Here is a 19439-nt window from a genome sequence, read left to right as displayed (position 1 = left end):
AGGCTGTGGGGGTGCGAGCGGTGGGGGTGCGAGCGGTCCTTCCGGATGATGAATCGGGCGTCGGGGGGGGGGGCATCAGGCTTTCAGGATGGGGACAGGACTTCAAGGGGGGACAGGACTTCAAGGGGGGACAGGCAGACCTTCAAGGGGGGACAGGACTTCAAGGGGGGACAGGCAGACCTTCAAGGGGGGACAGGACTTCAAGGGGGGACAGGCAGACCTTCAAGGGGGGACAGGCAGACCTTCAAGGGGGGACAGGCAGGACTTCAAGGGGGGACAGGCAGGACTTCAAGGGGGGGACAGGCAGGACTTCAAGGGGGGACAGGACTTCAAGGAGGGACAGGCAGACCGAAGGGAGTGAAAAAGCTATAAAATAAACCCACCAGCGTGTTAATGTGTTGAGAGGAAGAGATGTTCTGGGAAATTCTGCTGAGAAAACTCTGGGTCCATTTCCACCCCCCAGTTACCGTAGTCCACTCCACTAAACTGGTTCACACACTGAGTGGTGTTGTGCCTGCGTAGTTGTTTTGGGATCTCTTCTAGTGGTTTGTCAGTATCTCCTTGTGGTCCAAGGAAGGAAACTTTGTTAACCTTAGCATTGACCTTCAGAATATATTTGTGTGGCATTAGGCTATGTAGTGATCGAAAGAAAAAAACAGACCTTTGCACATTTTTGCACTATATGGTGGGTGTATGAAGAGATTCACATTTCCTGCACAGCTAAGTCCTTGTGAAGTTACCTTGTTCTTTCTGTATTTGACATCTAGCAAGGTCTCTGTTTGGAAGGAAAGATTTAAGTTATGGTAAAAGCAGATAGCGTTGCTGGTTTTAAAAAGGTTTGGACAAATTCCTGGAGGAAAAGTCCATAGTCTGTTATTAAGACATGGGGGAAGCGTCTGCTTGCCCTGGATCCGTAGCATGGAATGTTTGCTATTCTTTGGGTTTTGACCAGGTATTAGTGACCTGGATTGGCTACCATGAGAATGGGCTACTGGGCATGATGGACCATTGGACTGACCCAGTTAGGCTATTCTTATGTTATGTTCTCATCTGTAGGGGCCTTTGTTTTCACTTCTTATTTTAATGTATTTTTTTCTGGAAACTTATCAGTGTTTTTTATAATGGGAACAAAAATGGAAGAGAATTACCGTAATGTGTGTGGAATGGGGGGGGGGGGGGTGTTTAACTACCATAATTTCTTCAGCTAAATACCGGTAATTCAATCCACCTCAACCAGACATAGGAGAACTCACGCACCATTCACACACCCTCCAACTAAACATGTGAAAAGAAAAAAACTGTTCATTCTTATAAACAACCGTATAACTTTTAATCTAGAGTTAGTGAGTATGAATTCAGCAACAAGAACAGAAATTACATGTTCATTCTTATAAACTATAACATTAACCGGTAGATCAAACGAAGTATCGAGGACAAAATAATCTAAATACAGTTACCGTAATTACGGTAAAGTTGTAAATAAACAAAGTTTACAGGTTTATTCAGTCATCATCATCACAGTCATCTGAATCCTTGAATCCATCAAAATCCGAATTGTCATCATCATCATTAAATAAAGTGAGCACGGCCTGCAGACGATCCTCGTTTATTTCCGAAGTAATATCGTCATCATCGTCATCATCATCGCTGATATCCATGTTGTTGCCTCCTTCCGCTGCACTGGTAGTACCCGTAGTGTCATTGGTTTCATAAACAATGCCCGCTTTTCTAAATCCGTTTCGAATGGTATCTGGTGTTATTTTGTCCCATGCTGAAGCCACCCACTTGCAGACTTCTGTGAAAGTTGCCCGCTTCAGCCGCCCCGCGGGTGTGTACTCGTGCATGCCGCTCTGCATCCACTCCTCCCACTCCTTTCTAATAAAAGTCTTGAATGGATGATTCACTGCGATGTCAAGTGGTTGCAGCTTACATGTCAGGCCTCCAGGTATCACAGCGATGTGGGCACGAGTAGAATTAATGTAGGCCTGAACATTTTTTTCTTTGTGGGCAGCCATGGCATCAAAAATTAACAAGGATTTTTTTGCAAAGAATCCACCCTGTCTTGCCCTAAAGCATTTATCTACCCACAATCTCATTACCTTGCAGTCCATCCATCCCTTCTTGTTGCAGTGCACAACCACACTGGTGGGCAGCTTTTCACGGGGCATAGTGACCCTTTTGAAAATGAGCATGGGCTTTAACTTAACCCCGCTAGCTGAGCAACCAAGAACGACTGTAAAACACGTTCTTTCATGCCCAGTTGTGGTGATGGCAACAGATTTAGTACCTGTGGGGGCTATGGTTCTTGTCGCTGGAATGTCGAATGCCATTGGAATTTCATCCATGTTGATGACGTCCTTTGCAGTGATGCCAAGTTCAGATATTTCTTTGGCGACAAAGTCACGGAAATCAATCAATTTTTGCTGCCAGTCATCTGGAAGTCGCTGGCCAACAGTTGTTCTCATTCTAACTGATAATCCGTTCCTTTTCATAAATTTTGAGATCCATGTGAAGCCAGCTTTGAAGTCGGGTATTCCTCTTCCATTGGCAAGTAGTTTTGCCTTCATCTGAATCGCAACAGTAGAGACTGATTGATTTTGCTCCCTTCTCGCCAGAATCCACTGCTTCAAGTCATCCTCCAGCTGAGGCCATTTTGGTTTGGCCTCACGATGTGCCCGTTTTCGCGGATTGCATTTCTCCAGTTCCTTCTTATCTTTTCTCCATTCACGCACCGATGTTTCTCCAACATCGAACTCTCTCGCTGCGGCCCGGTTGCCTATTTCCTCAGCTTTCGCAACGACTTGAAGCTTAAAGTCCGCTGTATATGACTTTCGTCTCATTCCTGCCATTATGGTGGTAAATTTAAATTTAATTGATAAACTCTACTACCGGGTAGATATATGCAGAATACCAATCTGAAGAGATCAAATTAAAATGTGGGCTCTACATGCAGCATTAATCTTTTATAGGCTTATCCAAAGGCTGAGATGCTGTTGTATAGTCAAAATAGTATTCACTGGGCAAATTACAAGGCCAGATAGATGGGGGCCACAGCCACGTGGTGAAAAGCACACCGCCAGAAAAACCGCCTTGGTGACAGGTCAAAAGCGTGCCCCCACAACCCGGCGCAGAAAACTAAGCGGCAAGCATGCTCAGACCATTGCGCATGCTTACAGAGCTGGGAGCAGGGCAGGGCGGGCGAAAGGAGAGTCGGGGCAGCGAACGGAAAGTCGGGGCAGCCAGAGGAGAGTCGGGGCAGCGAACGGAAAGTCAGGGCAGCCAGAGGAGAGTCAGGGCAGCCAGAGGAGAGTCGGGGCAGTGAACGGAAAGTCGGGGCAGGTGAACGGAGAGTCGGGGCAGCCAGAGGAGAGTCGGGGCAGCGAACGGAGAGTCGGGGCAGCGAACGGAAAGTCAGGGCAGCCAGAGAAGAGTCGGGGCAGCGAACGGAAAGTCGGGGCAGGTGAACGGAGAGTCGGGGCAGGTGAACGGAGAGTCGGGGCAGCCAGAGGAGAGTCGGGGCAGCGAACGGAAAGTCAGGGCAGCCAGAGGAGAGTCGGGGCAGCGAACGGAAAGTCGGGGCAGGTGAACGGAGAGTCGGGGCAGGTGAACGGAGAGTCGGGGCAGCGAACGGAGAGTCGGGGCAGCCAGAGGAGAGTCGGGGCGGCATGCGCGGTATACCCGTGAGCGCGGTATATAAAAATTTCTTTACATAAATTTGTGTTTTCCGCGCGCTATACCCGTGTGCGTGTTTTACACGGGTGCGCGTTATCTACGTGAAAATACGGTATATGCACCTAATTTGAACCAAATTGAATTTTTTAAATCTTTACAACAATTGTTGTTACCACTGGCTGCTTCGAATTTAGTAGTGGCTAGGGATTTCAATGCTGTTATTGATCCTATTATGGATAAAAAACCTAGTAGAGTTATGAAATCATTAGGCTAAGATAATTTGGTACAAAATTGTGATCTGAAAGATATATGGAGAATTTTTCATTTTAATGATCAGGAATTTTCCTTTTGTTCCCATGTGCATAAATCTTTTTCAAGAATAGATTATATATTTGTCTCAGATTCATTAGTTCAACAAGTAACACAAGCCTCCATAGATCCAATTATTTTGTCTGATCATGGGGGAGTGTGGATTAAAATTAAAATACGTGACCAAGAGGATAGTAGACCTGTATGGAGATTTGATAATACATTGCTGGTGGAACCAAATTTCATAGAGGAAATGCAAGGGAAAATGAATGAGTATTTTCATATTAATAATACGGAAGATATCTCTATGGAAACGTTATGGGATGCTTTTAAGGCAACCATGAGAGGTCAAATTATTTCATTTTTGGCTTATATTAAAAAACAAATTAAAAAACAATTTTCTAATTTGGAACAAAAAATAAAGATATTAGAATCAAAATTAGTAGATAAATGGGAATATTCAACATTACAAGACCTCTTAAAAATGAAAGGAAAGTATAATGAGATCTCTTCCAAACTGATTAGAAAAGATCTATTTTCTCAACAAGCATTGTATTATGGAAATTCAAATAAGGTGGGAAGATTATTGGCGAATTATTTGAAAGCAAAAAAAAGGAAAACTAAGATAATTGCAATTAAAGATGATAAAGGGAATTCTTATTCTCAAATTGATTCTATTTTAAAACAATTTTTGAAGTTTTATAAAGATCTATATTCTTCTGAGCCTTATTTAGATAAAGAAAAGGAAGGAGTCGAATTTTTAAATTTAATTGAAGGACCGAAGGTTCCTGATCATATAAAAGAAAAGTTAGAAAAACCAATTTCGATAAATGAATTGCAGATAGCATTGAAGTCCCTTAGAGCTGGTTTTACAGTTGAGTTTTATAAATCATTCCAAATTACCCTGTTGCCATATTTGCTAAATTTATTTCAGTCTCAACTAAATAAAGGTTGTATTACAGGTACCATGGCAGAATCGTTAACCATAGTTTTGCCTAAGCCAAATAAAGATCCTACCGTGATTTCAAACTACAGGCCTATTTCTTTAATTAATGTTGATGGAAAACTATTAGCTAAAATTTTGGCTATACGTTTGGCTAAAGCTCTCCCTTTTATTATTGGTTTGCACCAAACAGGATTCGTTGCTCAAAGGCATTCTTCTAACAACACTAGGCTTGCATGTCATATGCTGAATTTGTCAAAAGCCTTAAATGATCTGGTTTTTTCTGTATCTCTTGATGCAGAGAAGGCCTTTGATCGTGTTGAATGGACCTTTATGTACCAAACGTTGGCATGATTTGGTATTGGCCCAGGATTTATACAAATGGTTCAAGCATTGTATAGTTCCCCTGTTGCTAAATTGTATATTAATAATAATTTTTCAGAAGGATTTAGGTTGCAACGGGGGGTTAGACAAGGTTGTCCCTTTTCTCCATTGCTTTTTGATATTGTTTTGGAACCCTTGTTATTAGCTATTCAGCAAGCGGAGGAGATTCAGGGTATTCCTCATAAGGATCGAGAATATAAGATCTCGGCTTATGCGGATGATATTTTGCTCTATTTAAGGAATCCTGAGACAACCATTCCATGTTTACTTAAAATGATTGAGAATTTTGGGAAATTTTCGGGCTATAAGATAAATTGGTCTAAATCAGAAATTCTTCCACTCAATGTACACTGTACAAAAGGTTTGTTTGATTCATTTCCTTTTCTTTGGAAGGAAGATGGAATAAAATATTTAGGCATATGGATTAAAAATACATTGGATGAAACAATGAAAATAAATGAAAAATCGTTGTTGCAGAAGGTTACGGAAATGTGTGAGCAATGGAATCCTTTACACCTTTCTTGGTGGGGGAGAGTCCAAACTATTAAGATGATGATCTTGCCTGTGGTTTGTTACCAGATGGGTATGTTACCGGTATATTTTCAAGGGTCCTTTTATAAAAAATTAAATAGCATTCTGTAAAAATTTATTTGGCTGGGTAAAACTCCTAGAGTGGCTTTGGTATCCTTACAAAGATCAATTTCAGAGGGAGGGGTAAATTTTCCAAATTTTTATAGGTATCATCAAGCCTATATTTTGCGCCATGGTATGTATTGGATCCTCCCAGAACTCATAGGAAAACTCCCAGACTGATTATGGATAGAATGGCAACTCATGTCTCCATTGCGTCTGTGCCACGTGCTCAGTATCAAAATGCCTAGCTACAGTAAGGACAACAGAATACTAGCCGATACATGGAAAACTTTACGGTATGTAAGCAATTTAACAACTATTCCAATTTACAAATCTACAAGTCAATCTATATGGGTAAACTCCAAGATTCAAATTGGCGGAGAAAGGCTAGTCTGGAAGCATTGGATGATAGCAGGAATACGTATATTGGATGATGTTATTTCTAATGGTACTATGCTTGAATTTTCACAGTTGCAGCATAAATTTGGACTTAATAAATCAGAAAATTTTAGATGGTTGCAACTGAAGCATGCCATTCAGGCGGGGTTCCCTGATTGGAAAAACCTTAATAATCATTATAGTATGGAGTTTCTTTGTTTTCAGACAGACTTCTTGGGTCACCAGGCCGCCCAGTGGTATAAAATATTAAGTGAATTTACTAAAAAGAAATTAAAAACTGGTTTAAGAGATATTTGGAGCATTGAGATTAAGCATGAAATTACTGCATCTCAATGGCCACGAATTTGGTCTTGGAGGATGAAATGTACGGTGTCTGCATCTATGAGACAAACTTGGTTTTTTCTGTTACATAGAGCGTTATGGACCCCTGTTAGATTGCAAAAATTAGATAGTTCTTTGTCTAATAGATGCTGGCATTGTCATCTAGAAGTAGGAACTTTAGATCATTTATTGTTTCATTGCCCATATATTATGAATTTTTGGAAATCAATTTGGGACCAAATTAATAATTTATTAGATAACCCAGTGGCATTATCTTATGATACTATGATATTTGGTATGGAAATGAGAGCAAAAAGTCAGATTTCTGCTAACAACAATAAATTACTACTAATAATGACTGGGGTTGCCATTCAGCAAATTACATATAATTGGAAGGATTGGAGGAGATTAAATTATAACTTTTGGTGGAATTCTTTATGCCATATCTATAAAATGGAAAGATTTATTGCTTTACAAAGGGGATACTTTAAGAAGTTTCAGGATGTGTGGAAACCATTAACAAAATATTTTAAGGATTAAGTAAAATTATTTCCCTTTTAATTATCAATTCAGGATATAGGGAGGGGGGTATTTTTATTATTACATATATTATATAATAATGGAAGATATGGATGGGAGGGATGGGAAAGGGGAAGGGGAAGGGATAAAAATTTATACAATGTACCAATGATTGTTTATAAGTGATATATTTATTGTTACTGTGAATGAATATATTTTACACTTAATGTAATTTTGAAAATGAATAAAGAATATTAAAAAAAAAAAAAGTTACTGAGTTATGTGAGCAATGGAATCCTTTATATATTTCTTGGTGGGGGAGAGTTCAAACTATTAAAATGATGATATTGCCTGTGGTTTGTTATCAAATGAGTATGATACCAATTTATGGTATCCTTATGAAATTTCTTTGGCAAGGTAAAATGCATAGAATTGCTTTAGTATCTCTTCAAAAATCAATTGAGGAGGGTGGGGTAAATTTTCCTAACTTCTATAGGTATCATCAAGCCTATATTTTACATCAAGGTATGTATTGGATCCTCCCAGAACTCTTTGAGAATGCCCCGGACTGGTTATATTTAGAATGGCGTCTCTTGTTTCCCTTAAATTTGGTTCATGTGCCTAGTATAAAAATGCCTAGAAGATATAAGGAAAACAGAATTTTATCAGATACATGGAAAACACTGAGATATATTAGTAATTTAACACCTATTCCAATAAATAAATCTACAAATCAATCTTTATGGATAAACTCCAAGATTCAAATTGGCGGATCTAAAATCTTATGGAAAAACTGGATAATTGCAGGCATTAGAACTCTGAATGATGTTATTTCAGATGGTAAACTGCTTGAATTTTCACAGCTGCAACATAGATTTGGTCTTAATAAATCACAAAGTTTTAAATGGTTATAGCTGAAGCAGGCTATTCAGGTAGGGTTCTCTGAATGGAAAAATCTGAATAATCAATATAGTCTGGAGTTCCTTTGTTTCCAAGCAGATTTCCTTGGACATCAAGCTGCATTGTGGTATAAATTATTATCTGGATATGTGAATAAAAAAACAAAAAACAGTCTTAGAGACATTTGGAGTATTGAGATAAAGCAGCAAATTTCTGCATTTCAATGGCCACAAATTTGGTCTTGGAGAATGAGATGTACAATGTCAGCATCTATGAGGCAAACTTGGTTCTTTTTGTTACACAGAGCTTTTTTGGACCCCTGTTCGTTTACAAAAGTTAGATGCTGGCATTGTAATCTGGAAGTAGGGACATTGGATCATTTACTTTTTTACTATCCCTGTATTAAAATATTTTGGAATTCAATTTGGACACAGGTTAACCGTTTACTTGAAAATCATGTTGCTTTGTCTTATGATACTATTCTGTTTGGCATGGCTATGAGGAAAAAAAGTCAAATTTCATCTTATAATAACAAGCTTCTATTGATAATGACAGGGGTGGCAATTCAGCACATTACTAGTAATTGGAAAAATTATACTAATCTTAATTATTCATTTTGGTGGAATTCACTTTGTCATATTTTTAAAATGGAAAGAGCAATTGCTGTACAGAAAGGTAATTATAATAATTTCATAAAGATCTGGGGGCCATTAGAAAATTATTGTAATGAATGAACACTGTTTTCCTTTATGATTGTTACTTGTAATTTGTTAGGGGGAGGGGGGAAATTTGGATGGTTAATATTTTCAACTAAAGATTTGATTTGGGTTTATTATGATTATATTCTTTAAAGGATTGGTGGGTGGGTGGGAGGGGTTATAATTTTTACATTAATGGATGATATGTATAAGAATGTCAAGTGTTGTATTTCTTATTAGTATTGTACTGTTATAATATTAATCACTTGTTTGGTCAGTGTTAAAATGAATAAAGAATTAAAAGAAAATGAAAAGGGAGCTAATGAAGTGAGTTGAAGAGACTTGAGCTTGAGTACCTGAATAAATTCACGGAAACCGTTTTGAGCTCCCTGGGGAGAATGGTATAGAAAATTGAATGAATGAATGAATACCGTAAATGTTGGTAGTGTGCTTTAATGCATGGCTCTCTGTATTGACCCCTCTGTTTAGTAAGTCTCCCTCTCTGTTTCCTGTTTCATATACCATCAGCTGGAATGTCAGGAGCAAGGGGGCTGAGCTAGACAGTTGAACAGTATAGAGCCCATTCTCTAAAAGTCTCACAGTATGGAGAGAATTGTTTCACCTTCTGTGCCCACAAGATAAAGAAACCTGGCTGCAGGGGTACACGAGAGATAAAAGGTATGTAAGCCAGACTGTTGAGCTTTTAAGCCCTCACTAAAATGTACATTTACTTGCTAGAGGTGCCTTTTACTTTCATTGTAGAAGGTGAAAACTGCCTCATAACCACAGCCAAAGTCAGTAAACACATGAATGATCATTTGTATATCTATGAAACAGAAGATAGAGAAAGCACAACCTGTAACACTCTTAGGACTCTGTCTTGGCAGGCCAGTATTGGGGTAATATGTGAGAGTTTCTCCACAGATAGGCAGATAACATCGTTGATTTTATCCCCAGAGAGATAGTAGTGCTGGTCTTTGCAATCACAGTAATGGTTAAAGATGTAACTGGCGCACAGGAAGAGATCTGCACCTGATATGTGCCTGTGAATAAATAAAAAAGCTCCCCAATATAAAACAGATCAAGTATGCATATATTATATTAGCTGATTACCCAGCGTTGCCCGGATATTTATTTATCCCAAAATGTCCAACCCCCTACATGTCCCACCCCCACGTTACCCCCACCCCCACATGTCCCATATGCCCCACCCCCATGTCCCAACCCCCTACCCTCCACATGTCCCAAAGGAATGTCCCTCTCTATGGGGCTGAACTTAGACTTAAACGGCATCGGGAGTGTCGGTATTTATCTATGCGAGCCCAAAAACTATGGGTTGGACATAAATATCTGTCGCTTTTGATAATTTTAACATATCACCCCCTTCCCACCCCCACAGTATTTTACCCCGCACAAACCTGCAAAATATTTTTTCCCAGATAGTAAGTCTTATGTGTACAAAGTTTGGTTGAAATCTCTCCATGCGTTTCAGAGTTATGCTGAGTATTCATCTGTGAGCCCGAAAACACTATGGGGTAGATACTAAAATCTGTCATTTTCAATCATTTTTACATATCCCCCCCTTCCCACCCCCAAAGTGTTTGTCCTCAGATAGTAAGTAATGTGTATGTCAAGTTTGGTTGAAATATGTCCATGCATTGAAGAGTTATGCTGGAAAATACATACATACACATATATTCAAATTATAATGTGAAATATTTGACAAAATGAATACAATACAACTAACGCAAAACTTGATTATAAACAACATTTTTAGTTTCACCTCCAGGAGCAAGAACATATAAAATCTTGGGTGAACCCACCATTGAGCAAGCAACATAGAGTTGTGGGCCGCGAGACCCCCCGAACATATCACCCCAGGTAGTGAGGGATCAGCATACCAAGTTTCGTTCAAATCGGTCAAGCCGTTTTTGAATTACTGTGAGAATGGCAGCTTTTTACATTTTTTCCATTGACATGAATGGGTGAAATCTGATGTTCTGTTTGTAGCTCCGCCCACGTGTGCAGGTGGGCCGCGAGACCCCCAGAACATATCACCCCAGGTAGTTGGAATTACTGTGAGAATGGCAGATTTTTACATTTTTTCCATTGACATGTATGGGTGAAATCTGATTTTATGTTTGTAGCTCCGCCCATGTGTGCAGGTGGGCCGCGAGACCCCCAGAACATATCACCCCAGGTAGTGAGGGATCAGCATACCAAGTTTAGTTCAAATCGGTCCCACAGCTTTTTACATTTTTCCCATTGACTTGAATGGGTGAAATCTGAAGTTCTGTTTGTAGCTCCGCCCACGTGTGCAGGTTGGCCGCAATACCCCCAGAACATATCACCCCAGGTAGTGAGGGATCAGCATACCAAGTTTCGTTCAAATCGGTCAATCCGTTTTTGAATTACTGTGAGAATGGCAGCTTTTTACATTTTTTCCATTGACATGAATGGGTGAAATCTGATGTTCTGTTTGTAGCTCCGCCCACGTGTGCAGGTGGGCCGCGAGACCCCCAGAACATATCACCCCAGGTAGTTGGAATTACTGTGAGAATGGCAGATTTTTACATTTTTTCCATTGACATGTATGGGTGAAATCTGATTTTATGTTTGTAGCTCCGCCCATGTGTGCAGGTGGGCCGCGAGACCCCCAGAACATATCACCCCAGGTAGTGAGGGATCAGCATACCAAGTTTAGTTCAAATCGGTCCCACAGCTTTTTACATTTTTCCCATTGACTTGAATGGGTGAAATCTGAAGTTCTGTTTGTAGCTCCGCCCACGTGTGCAGGTTGGCCGCGATACCCCCAGAACATATCACCCCAGGTAGTGAGGGATCAGCATACCAAGTTTCGTTCAAATCGGTCAATCCGTTTTTGAATTACTGTGAGAATGGCAGCTTTTTACATTTTTTCCATTGACATGAATGGGTGAAATCTGATGTTCTGTTTGTAGCTCCGCCCACGTGTGCAGGTGGGCCGCGAGACCCCCAGAACATATCATCCCGGGTAGTGAGGGATCCGCATACCAAGTTTCGTTCAAATCGGGCAAGCCGGTTTTGCGGAGGCAGGTTTTACATTTTTTCCATTGACATGAATGGGTGAAATCTGATTTTCTGTTTGTAGCTCCGCCCACGTGTGCAGGTTGGCCGCGATACCCCCAGAACATATCACCCCAGGTAGTGAGGGATCAGCATACCAAGTTTAAAATGTAAAATCAGGCACGCTGCTGGCCTCAATCACCTGTAGTGGAAGACTATTCCAGCGATCAACCACTCTTTCAGTGAAAAAGAATTTCCTGGTGTCACCTCGTAGTTTCCCGCCCCTGATTTTCAACGGATGCCCTCTTGTTGTCGTGGGACCCTTGAAAAAGAAGATATCTTCCTCCGCCTCGATGCGGCCCGTAAGATACTTGAACGTCTCGATCATGTCCCCCCTCTCTCTGCGCTCCTCGAGCGAGTATAGTTGTAATTTGTCAAGCCGTTTTTCGTATGGTAGATCTTTGAGTCCCGAGACCATCCGGGTGGCCATTCTTTGCACCGACTCCAGTCTCAGCACATCCTTGCGATAATGCGGCCTCCAGAATTGCACACAGTATTCCAGGTGGGGCCTCACCATGGATCTATACAATGGCATAATGACTTCCGCCTTACGACTGACGAAACCCCTTCGTATGCAGCCCATGATTTGTCTTGCCTTGGACGAAGCCTGCTCCACTTGATTGGCAGACTTCATGTCCTCACTGACGATTACCCCCAAGTCTCGTTCTGCTACCGTTTTTGCTAGGATCTCGCCATTAAGGGTATAAGACTTGCATGGATTTTGGCTGCCCAGGTGCATAACTTTGCATTTTTTGGCATTGAAGTTGAGTTGCCATGTCCTAGACCATCGCTCCAATAGGAGTAGGTCGTGCATCATGTTGTCGGGCACTGAATCTTCGTCTGTTGTGCATTTGCCCACTACATTACTCAGTTTGGCGTCATCGGCGAATAATGTTATTTTACCTCGAAGCCCTTCTGCCAAGTCTCTTATAAAGATGTTGAATAGGATTGGGCCCAAGACTGAGCCCTGTGGTACTCCACTAATCACCTCCGTCATTTCGGAGGGGGTGCCGTTCACCACCACCCTTTGGAGCCTACCCCCAAGCCAGCTCCCAACCCATTTCGTCAATGTGTTACCTAATCCTATAGAACTCATCTTGCTCAGCAGCCTGCGGTGTGGTACACTATCGAATGCTTTGCTAAAGTCCAGGTACACGATGTCCAGGGACTCCCCAATATCCAGCTTCCCCGTTACCCAGTCAAAGAAGCTGATCAGGTTGGATTGGCAGGATCTCCCCTTAGTAAATCCATGTTGTCGGGGATCCCGTAGATTCTCCTCATCCAGGATCTTATCTAATTGGTGTTTGATTAGAGTTTCCATTAGTTTGCTCACTATCGATGTTAGACTCACTGGTCTGTAGTTTGCTGTCTCCATCTTTGAGCCTTTCTTGTGGAGTGGAATGACGTTAGCCGTCCTCCAGTCCAACGAGACGCTGCCTGTACTAAGGGAGAGGTTGAAGAGCGTGGACAGTGGATCCGCCAAAACATCACTCAGCTCCCTAAGCACCCTGGGGTGCAGGTTGTCCGGCCCCATTGCTTTGTTAACCTTGAGCTTTGACAGCTCACCGTAGACACTGCTGGGTGTAAACTCAAAGTTACTAAACGGGTCAACTGAGCCAACCCTTGTCTGTAGCTGAGGGTCGAGCTCTGGCGCTTCTCGGGTGAAGACTGAGCAGAAGTATTCATTTAATAGCTGGGCTTTTTCCGAATCCTTTTCCACATAGTCTCCGTCTGGTTTCCTAAGACGTACAATCCCGCCTGAGTTTTTTCTTCTATCACTGATATACCTGAAGAAGGATTTATCTCCCTTCTGGATGTTCTTTGCTAGAGATTCCTCCATGAGGAATTTAGCCTCCCTGACTGCTGTTTTGACGGCTTTTGATTTGGCCAGGTAGTCTGCTCTAGAGTCCTGCTTCCCTGATTGTTTGTAAGCGATGAATGCTTTTTTCTTCTCCTTGATCAGGTCTGAGATCTCCGCAGTAAACCACTGTGGCTTATTGTTCCTTCGCCGTTTAATTACTGATTTTACATAGCGGTTTGTTGCTTCTTGTATGGTTGCTTTCAAAGTCGACCACATGTCTTCCATGTTATCGGTTTCTTCTTGGCTTTGTAGCGCCTGGTGAACGAAGTCTCCCATTTCTTTGAAATTTGTGTCCTTGAATTTGAGGACATTGGTTAGTGTAGTAGATTTAGTGAAACCTTTCCTGATATTGAACCATACCATGTTGTGGTCACTGGAGGCCAATGTGTCGCCCACCGAGACCTCTGTGACACTTTCTCCATTGGTAAGTATCAGGTCCAGTATTGCCTGATCCCTTGTCGGTTCCAACACCAGTTGCCTGAGGCTTGCTCCTTTCATAGAGTTTAATAGCCTCCTGCTGCTGCCGGAAGCAGAGGTAAGTGTAACCCAATCCACATCAGGCATGTTGAAGTCACCTAGCAATACTGTGTCCCCACGCAAGGTGATATTTTCGATATCTTCGATTATTTCCATATCCAGGTCATCCTGTTGTCTTGGGGGTCTGTAAATTACGCCAAGATACAAGCATTTGTCCTTCCCTCTGGCCAAATTAACCCAAAGGGATTCCCCAGTATACTGGACATCTGAGATTCTCGTTACCTTAATGTCATCTTTAGTATATAATGCTACACCCCCTCCCTTCCTACCCTCTCTGTCCCGGCGAAGCAAGTTGTAACCCGGTATGACCATGTCCCACCCGTGGGAGTCTGTGAGCCAGGTTTCGGATATCGCCACCACATCCAGGTCGGCATTCCTTATTTCTGTTTCCAATTCCAGGATCTTGTTTCCTAAACTGTGTGCGTTGACGTACATAGCCCTCCATGTTATATTTTTGTTATGTCTCAGTGGGGATATAGCCAAACTCTTCACCAACTATCTCGAAGACCATAATTTACTCCATCCCACGCAATCTGGCTTCAGAACTAACTTCAGCACTGAATCATTACTAGGCTCCCTTATTGACACAGCAAGACAACGCCTCAGCACTGGAAAAAAAAATGCTGCTCATACAGCTAGACCTGACGGTGGAATTTGTCTACTACTGCAACATCCTCTACCTCCCTTGCCCGGCAATAATGATTAAACAACTACAAACAATTCAAAATACAGCTCTGAGACTCATTTACTCATTGAAGAAATATGACCACATCACTGAGGCATACATCGATTCACACTGGCTTCCAATCCAGGAAAGAATACAATTTAAATTCTACTGTATACTATTTAAAACTATAAACGGGAACAGTCCAATCTACCTAAACAACCGCCTTATCCAAACTACCTCTATCAGGCATAGAAAAACACACACCCCATTCACATACCCCCCAATCAAGGAAGTAAAACAGAAAAAACTATACGACGGCCTACTAGCCACTCAAGCAGCAAAACTAGATAACCAAATCTCCAACCTATTGATATCAACCCCAGACTACAAGATGTTCAGAAAGGAAATAAAAACTATACTCTTCAAGAAATCCCTGCGTAGATGACAATTCCTGCTCCTCAAAACAGGAGTAACAATGATAGGAGGTCTTTTTTTATTACAATATAGCTGTAAATGTATTGTTAAATATAGATTCAATACATATGTATTCTTTGACCCTTCTCAACTAACAGGGTTCCTCTCTATGAAACGCCTGGAAGGGGTAAATGAAATAACATCCAGTGTTCTCCCTAGGGCCTTTCAGCTGAGCGGTCCGCCCGGGTAATTTAGATGACCGCCCAGCTAAATTCTGCTGCCTCCGCTGCTGCTCAACATTAAAAAAAAAAAGCCGGCTTGAAGATTTCACCTTAGCCCGTAGCGAACTTATGCTCCGGGGCTTTAACGTGTGTGTGCCGGCTTCCCTTCTCTTCCCTCCGAAACCGGAAGTTATGTCCGGGGGGGGGGGGAGGGAAGAGGAGGGTAGCCAGCACACACATGTTAGATCCCCGAAGCATAAATTCGCTACGGGCTAAGGCGGGAGACAGGTCAGTGAAGTTTTCCATTTGCTCTTCTTGCTGCCGGGTCCTGCCTACTTTCAGTTTCCGTGAAGGCAGGACCCAGCAGCATTTCCCCCAATCGATTGTGATCTTGGGCCGATCAGCCTTCTTCGCCGACGGCAGAATTGACATCGGGGAGAGGAATGCTGGTCGGCTCGAAGTAGGGAGAGGTTGGTGGGGGCGGCGGCCAGCGGCTTTGAGGCCTGTTCCCCGATGGCAGTGACATTGGCAGTGGCTTGGGGGAGGGCAAGGAGAAAGAAAGTAAGAGGGCAGGAAGAGAAACAGAAAAAAAGAAATGGGGCATGAAGAGAGAAAGAAAGAAAGGGCAGGAAGAGAGGAAGAAAAAGTTGGGGGGAGGGGAATGAGGTCAGGAGGAGAGGAAGCATACAGGCTGAAAGAAGGGAAGAAAGATTGGATGCACAGTCAGAAGAAGAAAGTGCAACCAGAGACTCATGAAATCACCAGACAATAAGGTAGGAAAAATGAGTTTATTTTTAATTTACTGATCAAAATGTGTCTGAATTTATATCTGCTGTCTATATTTTACACTATGGTCCCCTTTTACTAAACCGCAATAGCGTTTTTTAGCGCAGGGAGCCTATGAGCGTCAAGAGCAGCGTTGGGCATTCAGCGCAACAAACTGCTATCGTGGTTTAGTAAAAAGGGAGGGGGTATATTTGTCTATTTTTGTATGGTTGTTAGTGAGGTGACAGTGCATAGAGTCGTCTGCTTAGACCTCTTTGAGAAAACCCCGGAATAGGAATGATTATTAACATTTTCTCTGCGTACAGTATGCTTTGTGGTTTTTTAAAAAAAATTTTATTGTTAGTAGATCATTTTGACTTGGTCATTTTAAAAGTAGCTCGCAAGCCCAAAAAATAGCCAATGGTAGACTTCAGAGGGTGGTGGTTAACGGTACCCTCTCTAAAACGTCAGAAGTGACAAGTGGAGTACCGCTCCTTTTCAACTTATTCATAGGGGACCTGACTCAGGGGCTTCAAGGTAAAATAACACTATTCGCCGACGCCGCCAAACTATGTAACATAGTGAGCGGCTCCGATTTACACGATAGTATGACGCAGGACCTGGTTTTGTTGGAACGTTGGTCATCTACCTGACAGCTGGGCTTCAACGCCAAGAAATGCAAGGTATCCATATTCAAGTTTCAGCATGGTGCTCTGGTTTTGGCTCCAGTATTTGTCACTTCTGTTCACCAGGTCTGGCTATCCGTTACCGTCTCATATTTTAAAGACTCACTCGTTATAATTAGCGGTGATTCACACATCTCTTCGTAATGGACATGTCCGATTTTAGCATTTGGATCTTAGTACTATGGGTTTGGTCTTTTCTGGTTTCCTTTCTATAGTATGCTTTTCGTCTGGAGTCTTTTGAGTTTAGAATTACATTTTATGACGTATTTTTGTGGTTATAATTGTATGACATGTCTAAATTGGTTAAGTTATCCATTCTTTCTATTATTTTTTGTCCCCTCATACAGTGGCAGACCACCCCGGGTGCCAGCCCTAGGGGGGTACACAGCCGGCTGGATCCAGAACCTTCCAAGCTGCTCTAAATGGCACCTGCACCTCAGCACGGCTGCCATACTTATTCTGAAGCAGAGTCAGAAGCCGCACTGAAGTGCAGGAAGGTCCCACGATGACTGCATTTGCCACCTCTGCCTCCGGAATTGCGGAACCTTGCTGAAATTCCCTGTGTCTGCCGGCCCACCCCCTCCGTCACTTACATCTTCCAGAGGCAGAGGTAACAGAAGCAGTCATCATGGGACCTTGCTGGTTTGGAGGGAGAGAGGAGTATAGAAGGGTGGTGGAGGGAGAAAAAGGAGGTCAGGGTGGTAAGGAAGGGTGGTGGAGGGAAAAAAGGGGGCAGATGCTGATGGAATTGGTATGCAGGGAAAGGAGAGAGAGACATAAGGGAGAAGGATACTGGATGGAATTGGGTTGGAGGGAAAGAAAGGGGGCAGATGCTGATGGAAGTGGGGGGGAGAGGAGAGAGTGAAATGCCAGACCATGGGGGTGAGGGAAGGGAAGAAGAGGAGAGAGATGCCAGACATTGAAGGAGGGAAGGGAAGAAGATGGATGCCAGAATAATAGGGGTGTAGGGAGAGATGGAAGGGGGATACAAGGAGAGAAGATGCCATATAGAAGGGGCAGAGAGAGGGTAGACAGTGGATGAAAGGAAGAGAGTGTCAAGACTATGAGGAAAGCAGAAACCAGAGAAGACAATGTAGAAAAAAATTATATTTATTTGCTTTAGGGGAGATGCATCGCTGTTTCTGTAGTGTTGCATTGTATACAGAGTCCAGCTTCTTGGTAGTTCAATTTAACCTTTGTCTACGTTTTTCTATTTTATCCCCCCTTTTACAAAACTGTAGAGCGTTTTTTTAGCACTGGCCATGGTGGTAATTGCTTAGAATTCTATGAGAGTCTGAACTGTTACCACCATAGCTAAAAACCACATTAGAGTTTTGTAAAAGGGAGAGGGGTTAGTTTGTGATTACATATTCCATACTAGGCGAAGGTGTGTTCGAAAGACATGGTGACACCAGGAAGTATTTCTTCACAGAAAGAGTGGTGGATCACTGGAACAAGCTTCCAGTGCAGGTGATCAAGGCCACCGGAGTGATTGACTTTAAGAATAAATGGGACATCCACGTGGGATCCTTACGAGGGTCGAGATAGGGAACTAGGACATTGGCACTTAGACTTAATGGGGTGGGTCAGTAGAGTGGGCAGACTTGATGGGCTATAGCCCTTTTCTGCCATCATCTTTCTATGTTTCTATGGTTTTCGGTTAGGATTGACTGTGTATGATTGATCTGTACTAGTCTGGCTTGTTTAGTTTTACAATGGGTGTATTGATGTACTGCTCACTGCAATATGTAAGATGCTGCCTTTTCCTAGGTACACTCTTGTGTGATGTGTGGATAGTTACTAAAAATCATGTTTTTCATACAGATGGGGGGTGTCATAAAATGATGGGCCTCAGGTGTCACATATGCTAGTTATGCCACTGCCTTCATAGTTTATATCTAATCCACAAGCCTGCTTTTAGGATATACAGGGTATGTATCCCTCTGATTCATGACAATTTCACTTCTCATGTTATCTTATCCATTCTTTTTATTATACAACTGCCCAGATAAGCATCATTCTTTGATGTGATTGGACCTTGAAAATAAGGGCATCAGTGTTCTCCCCAGAAATTTTTTCCAGCCATGAAAAAACATTTGCTGCATTTAGTGTGCCACAAAAAACATTTGCTCCGTTTAGTGTGCCGGAGTTAAAAAAAGTTTGAGAGACGCTGCTCTGTACCATTTGAAAGAGGGCAAATATCTAATTATTCTAGAATTGGATACTTCTTAAATTTAATATATATATTATGGAACAAGTGTCAAACCTTAAGAAAGCATTGGAAAATAACTAATAATAATTAACTAATACAAATAGTACACATTTAGGGCTCCTTTTACTAAGCTGCGAAAGCGGTTTTACCGCGCGCTTAGTTCGCGTAGAATTGCCGCACATGCTAGACGGTT

At 42.2% G+C, this 19439-nt stretch overlaps 1 protein-coding gene across 5 annotated transcripts in view; it reads right to left on the bottom strand.

The window, feature by feature from the left end:
* BBS7 (Bardet-Biedl syndrome 7) overlaps positions 1-19439 on the bottom strand; it is a 454813-nt gene that overhangs the window by 328629 nt on the left and 106745 nt on the right. For 4 of the 5 annotated variants that reach the window (XR_004538826.1, XM_033938299.1, XM_033938307.1 and 1 more), the window contains one exon: positions 9635-9821. The exons of the other annotated variant lie outside the window; for it this stretch is intronic. Coding sequence is in view for 3 of the 4 variants with exons in the window: in XM_033938299.1 (XP_033794190.1) it covers positions 9635-9821 (187 nt within the window). In the remaining variant the exon portion in view is untranslated. The remainder of the gene's footprint in view (positions 1-9634; positions 9822-19439) is intronic. 5 annotated transcript variants of the gene reach the window in all.

This window comes from Geotrypetes seraphini, chromosome 1, assembly GCF_902459505.1.
Source record: "Geotrypetes seraphini chromosome 1, aGeoSer1.1, whole genome shotgun sequence".
NCBI lineage: Eukaryota > Metazoa > Chordata > Amphibia > Gymnophiona > Dermophiidae > Geotrypetes > Geotrypetes seraphini.
Note: the sequence above shows the minus strand (reverse complement) of the source record. Positions and strands in the feature narration are given on the sequence as shown.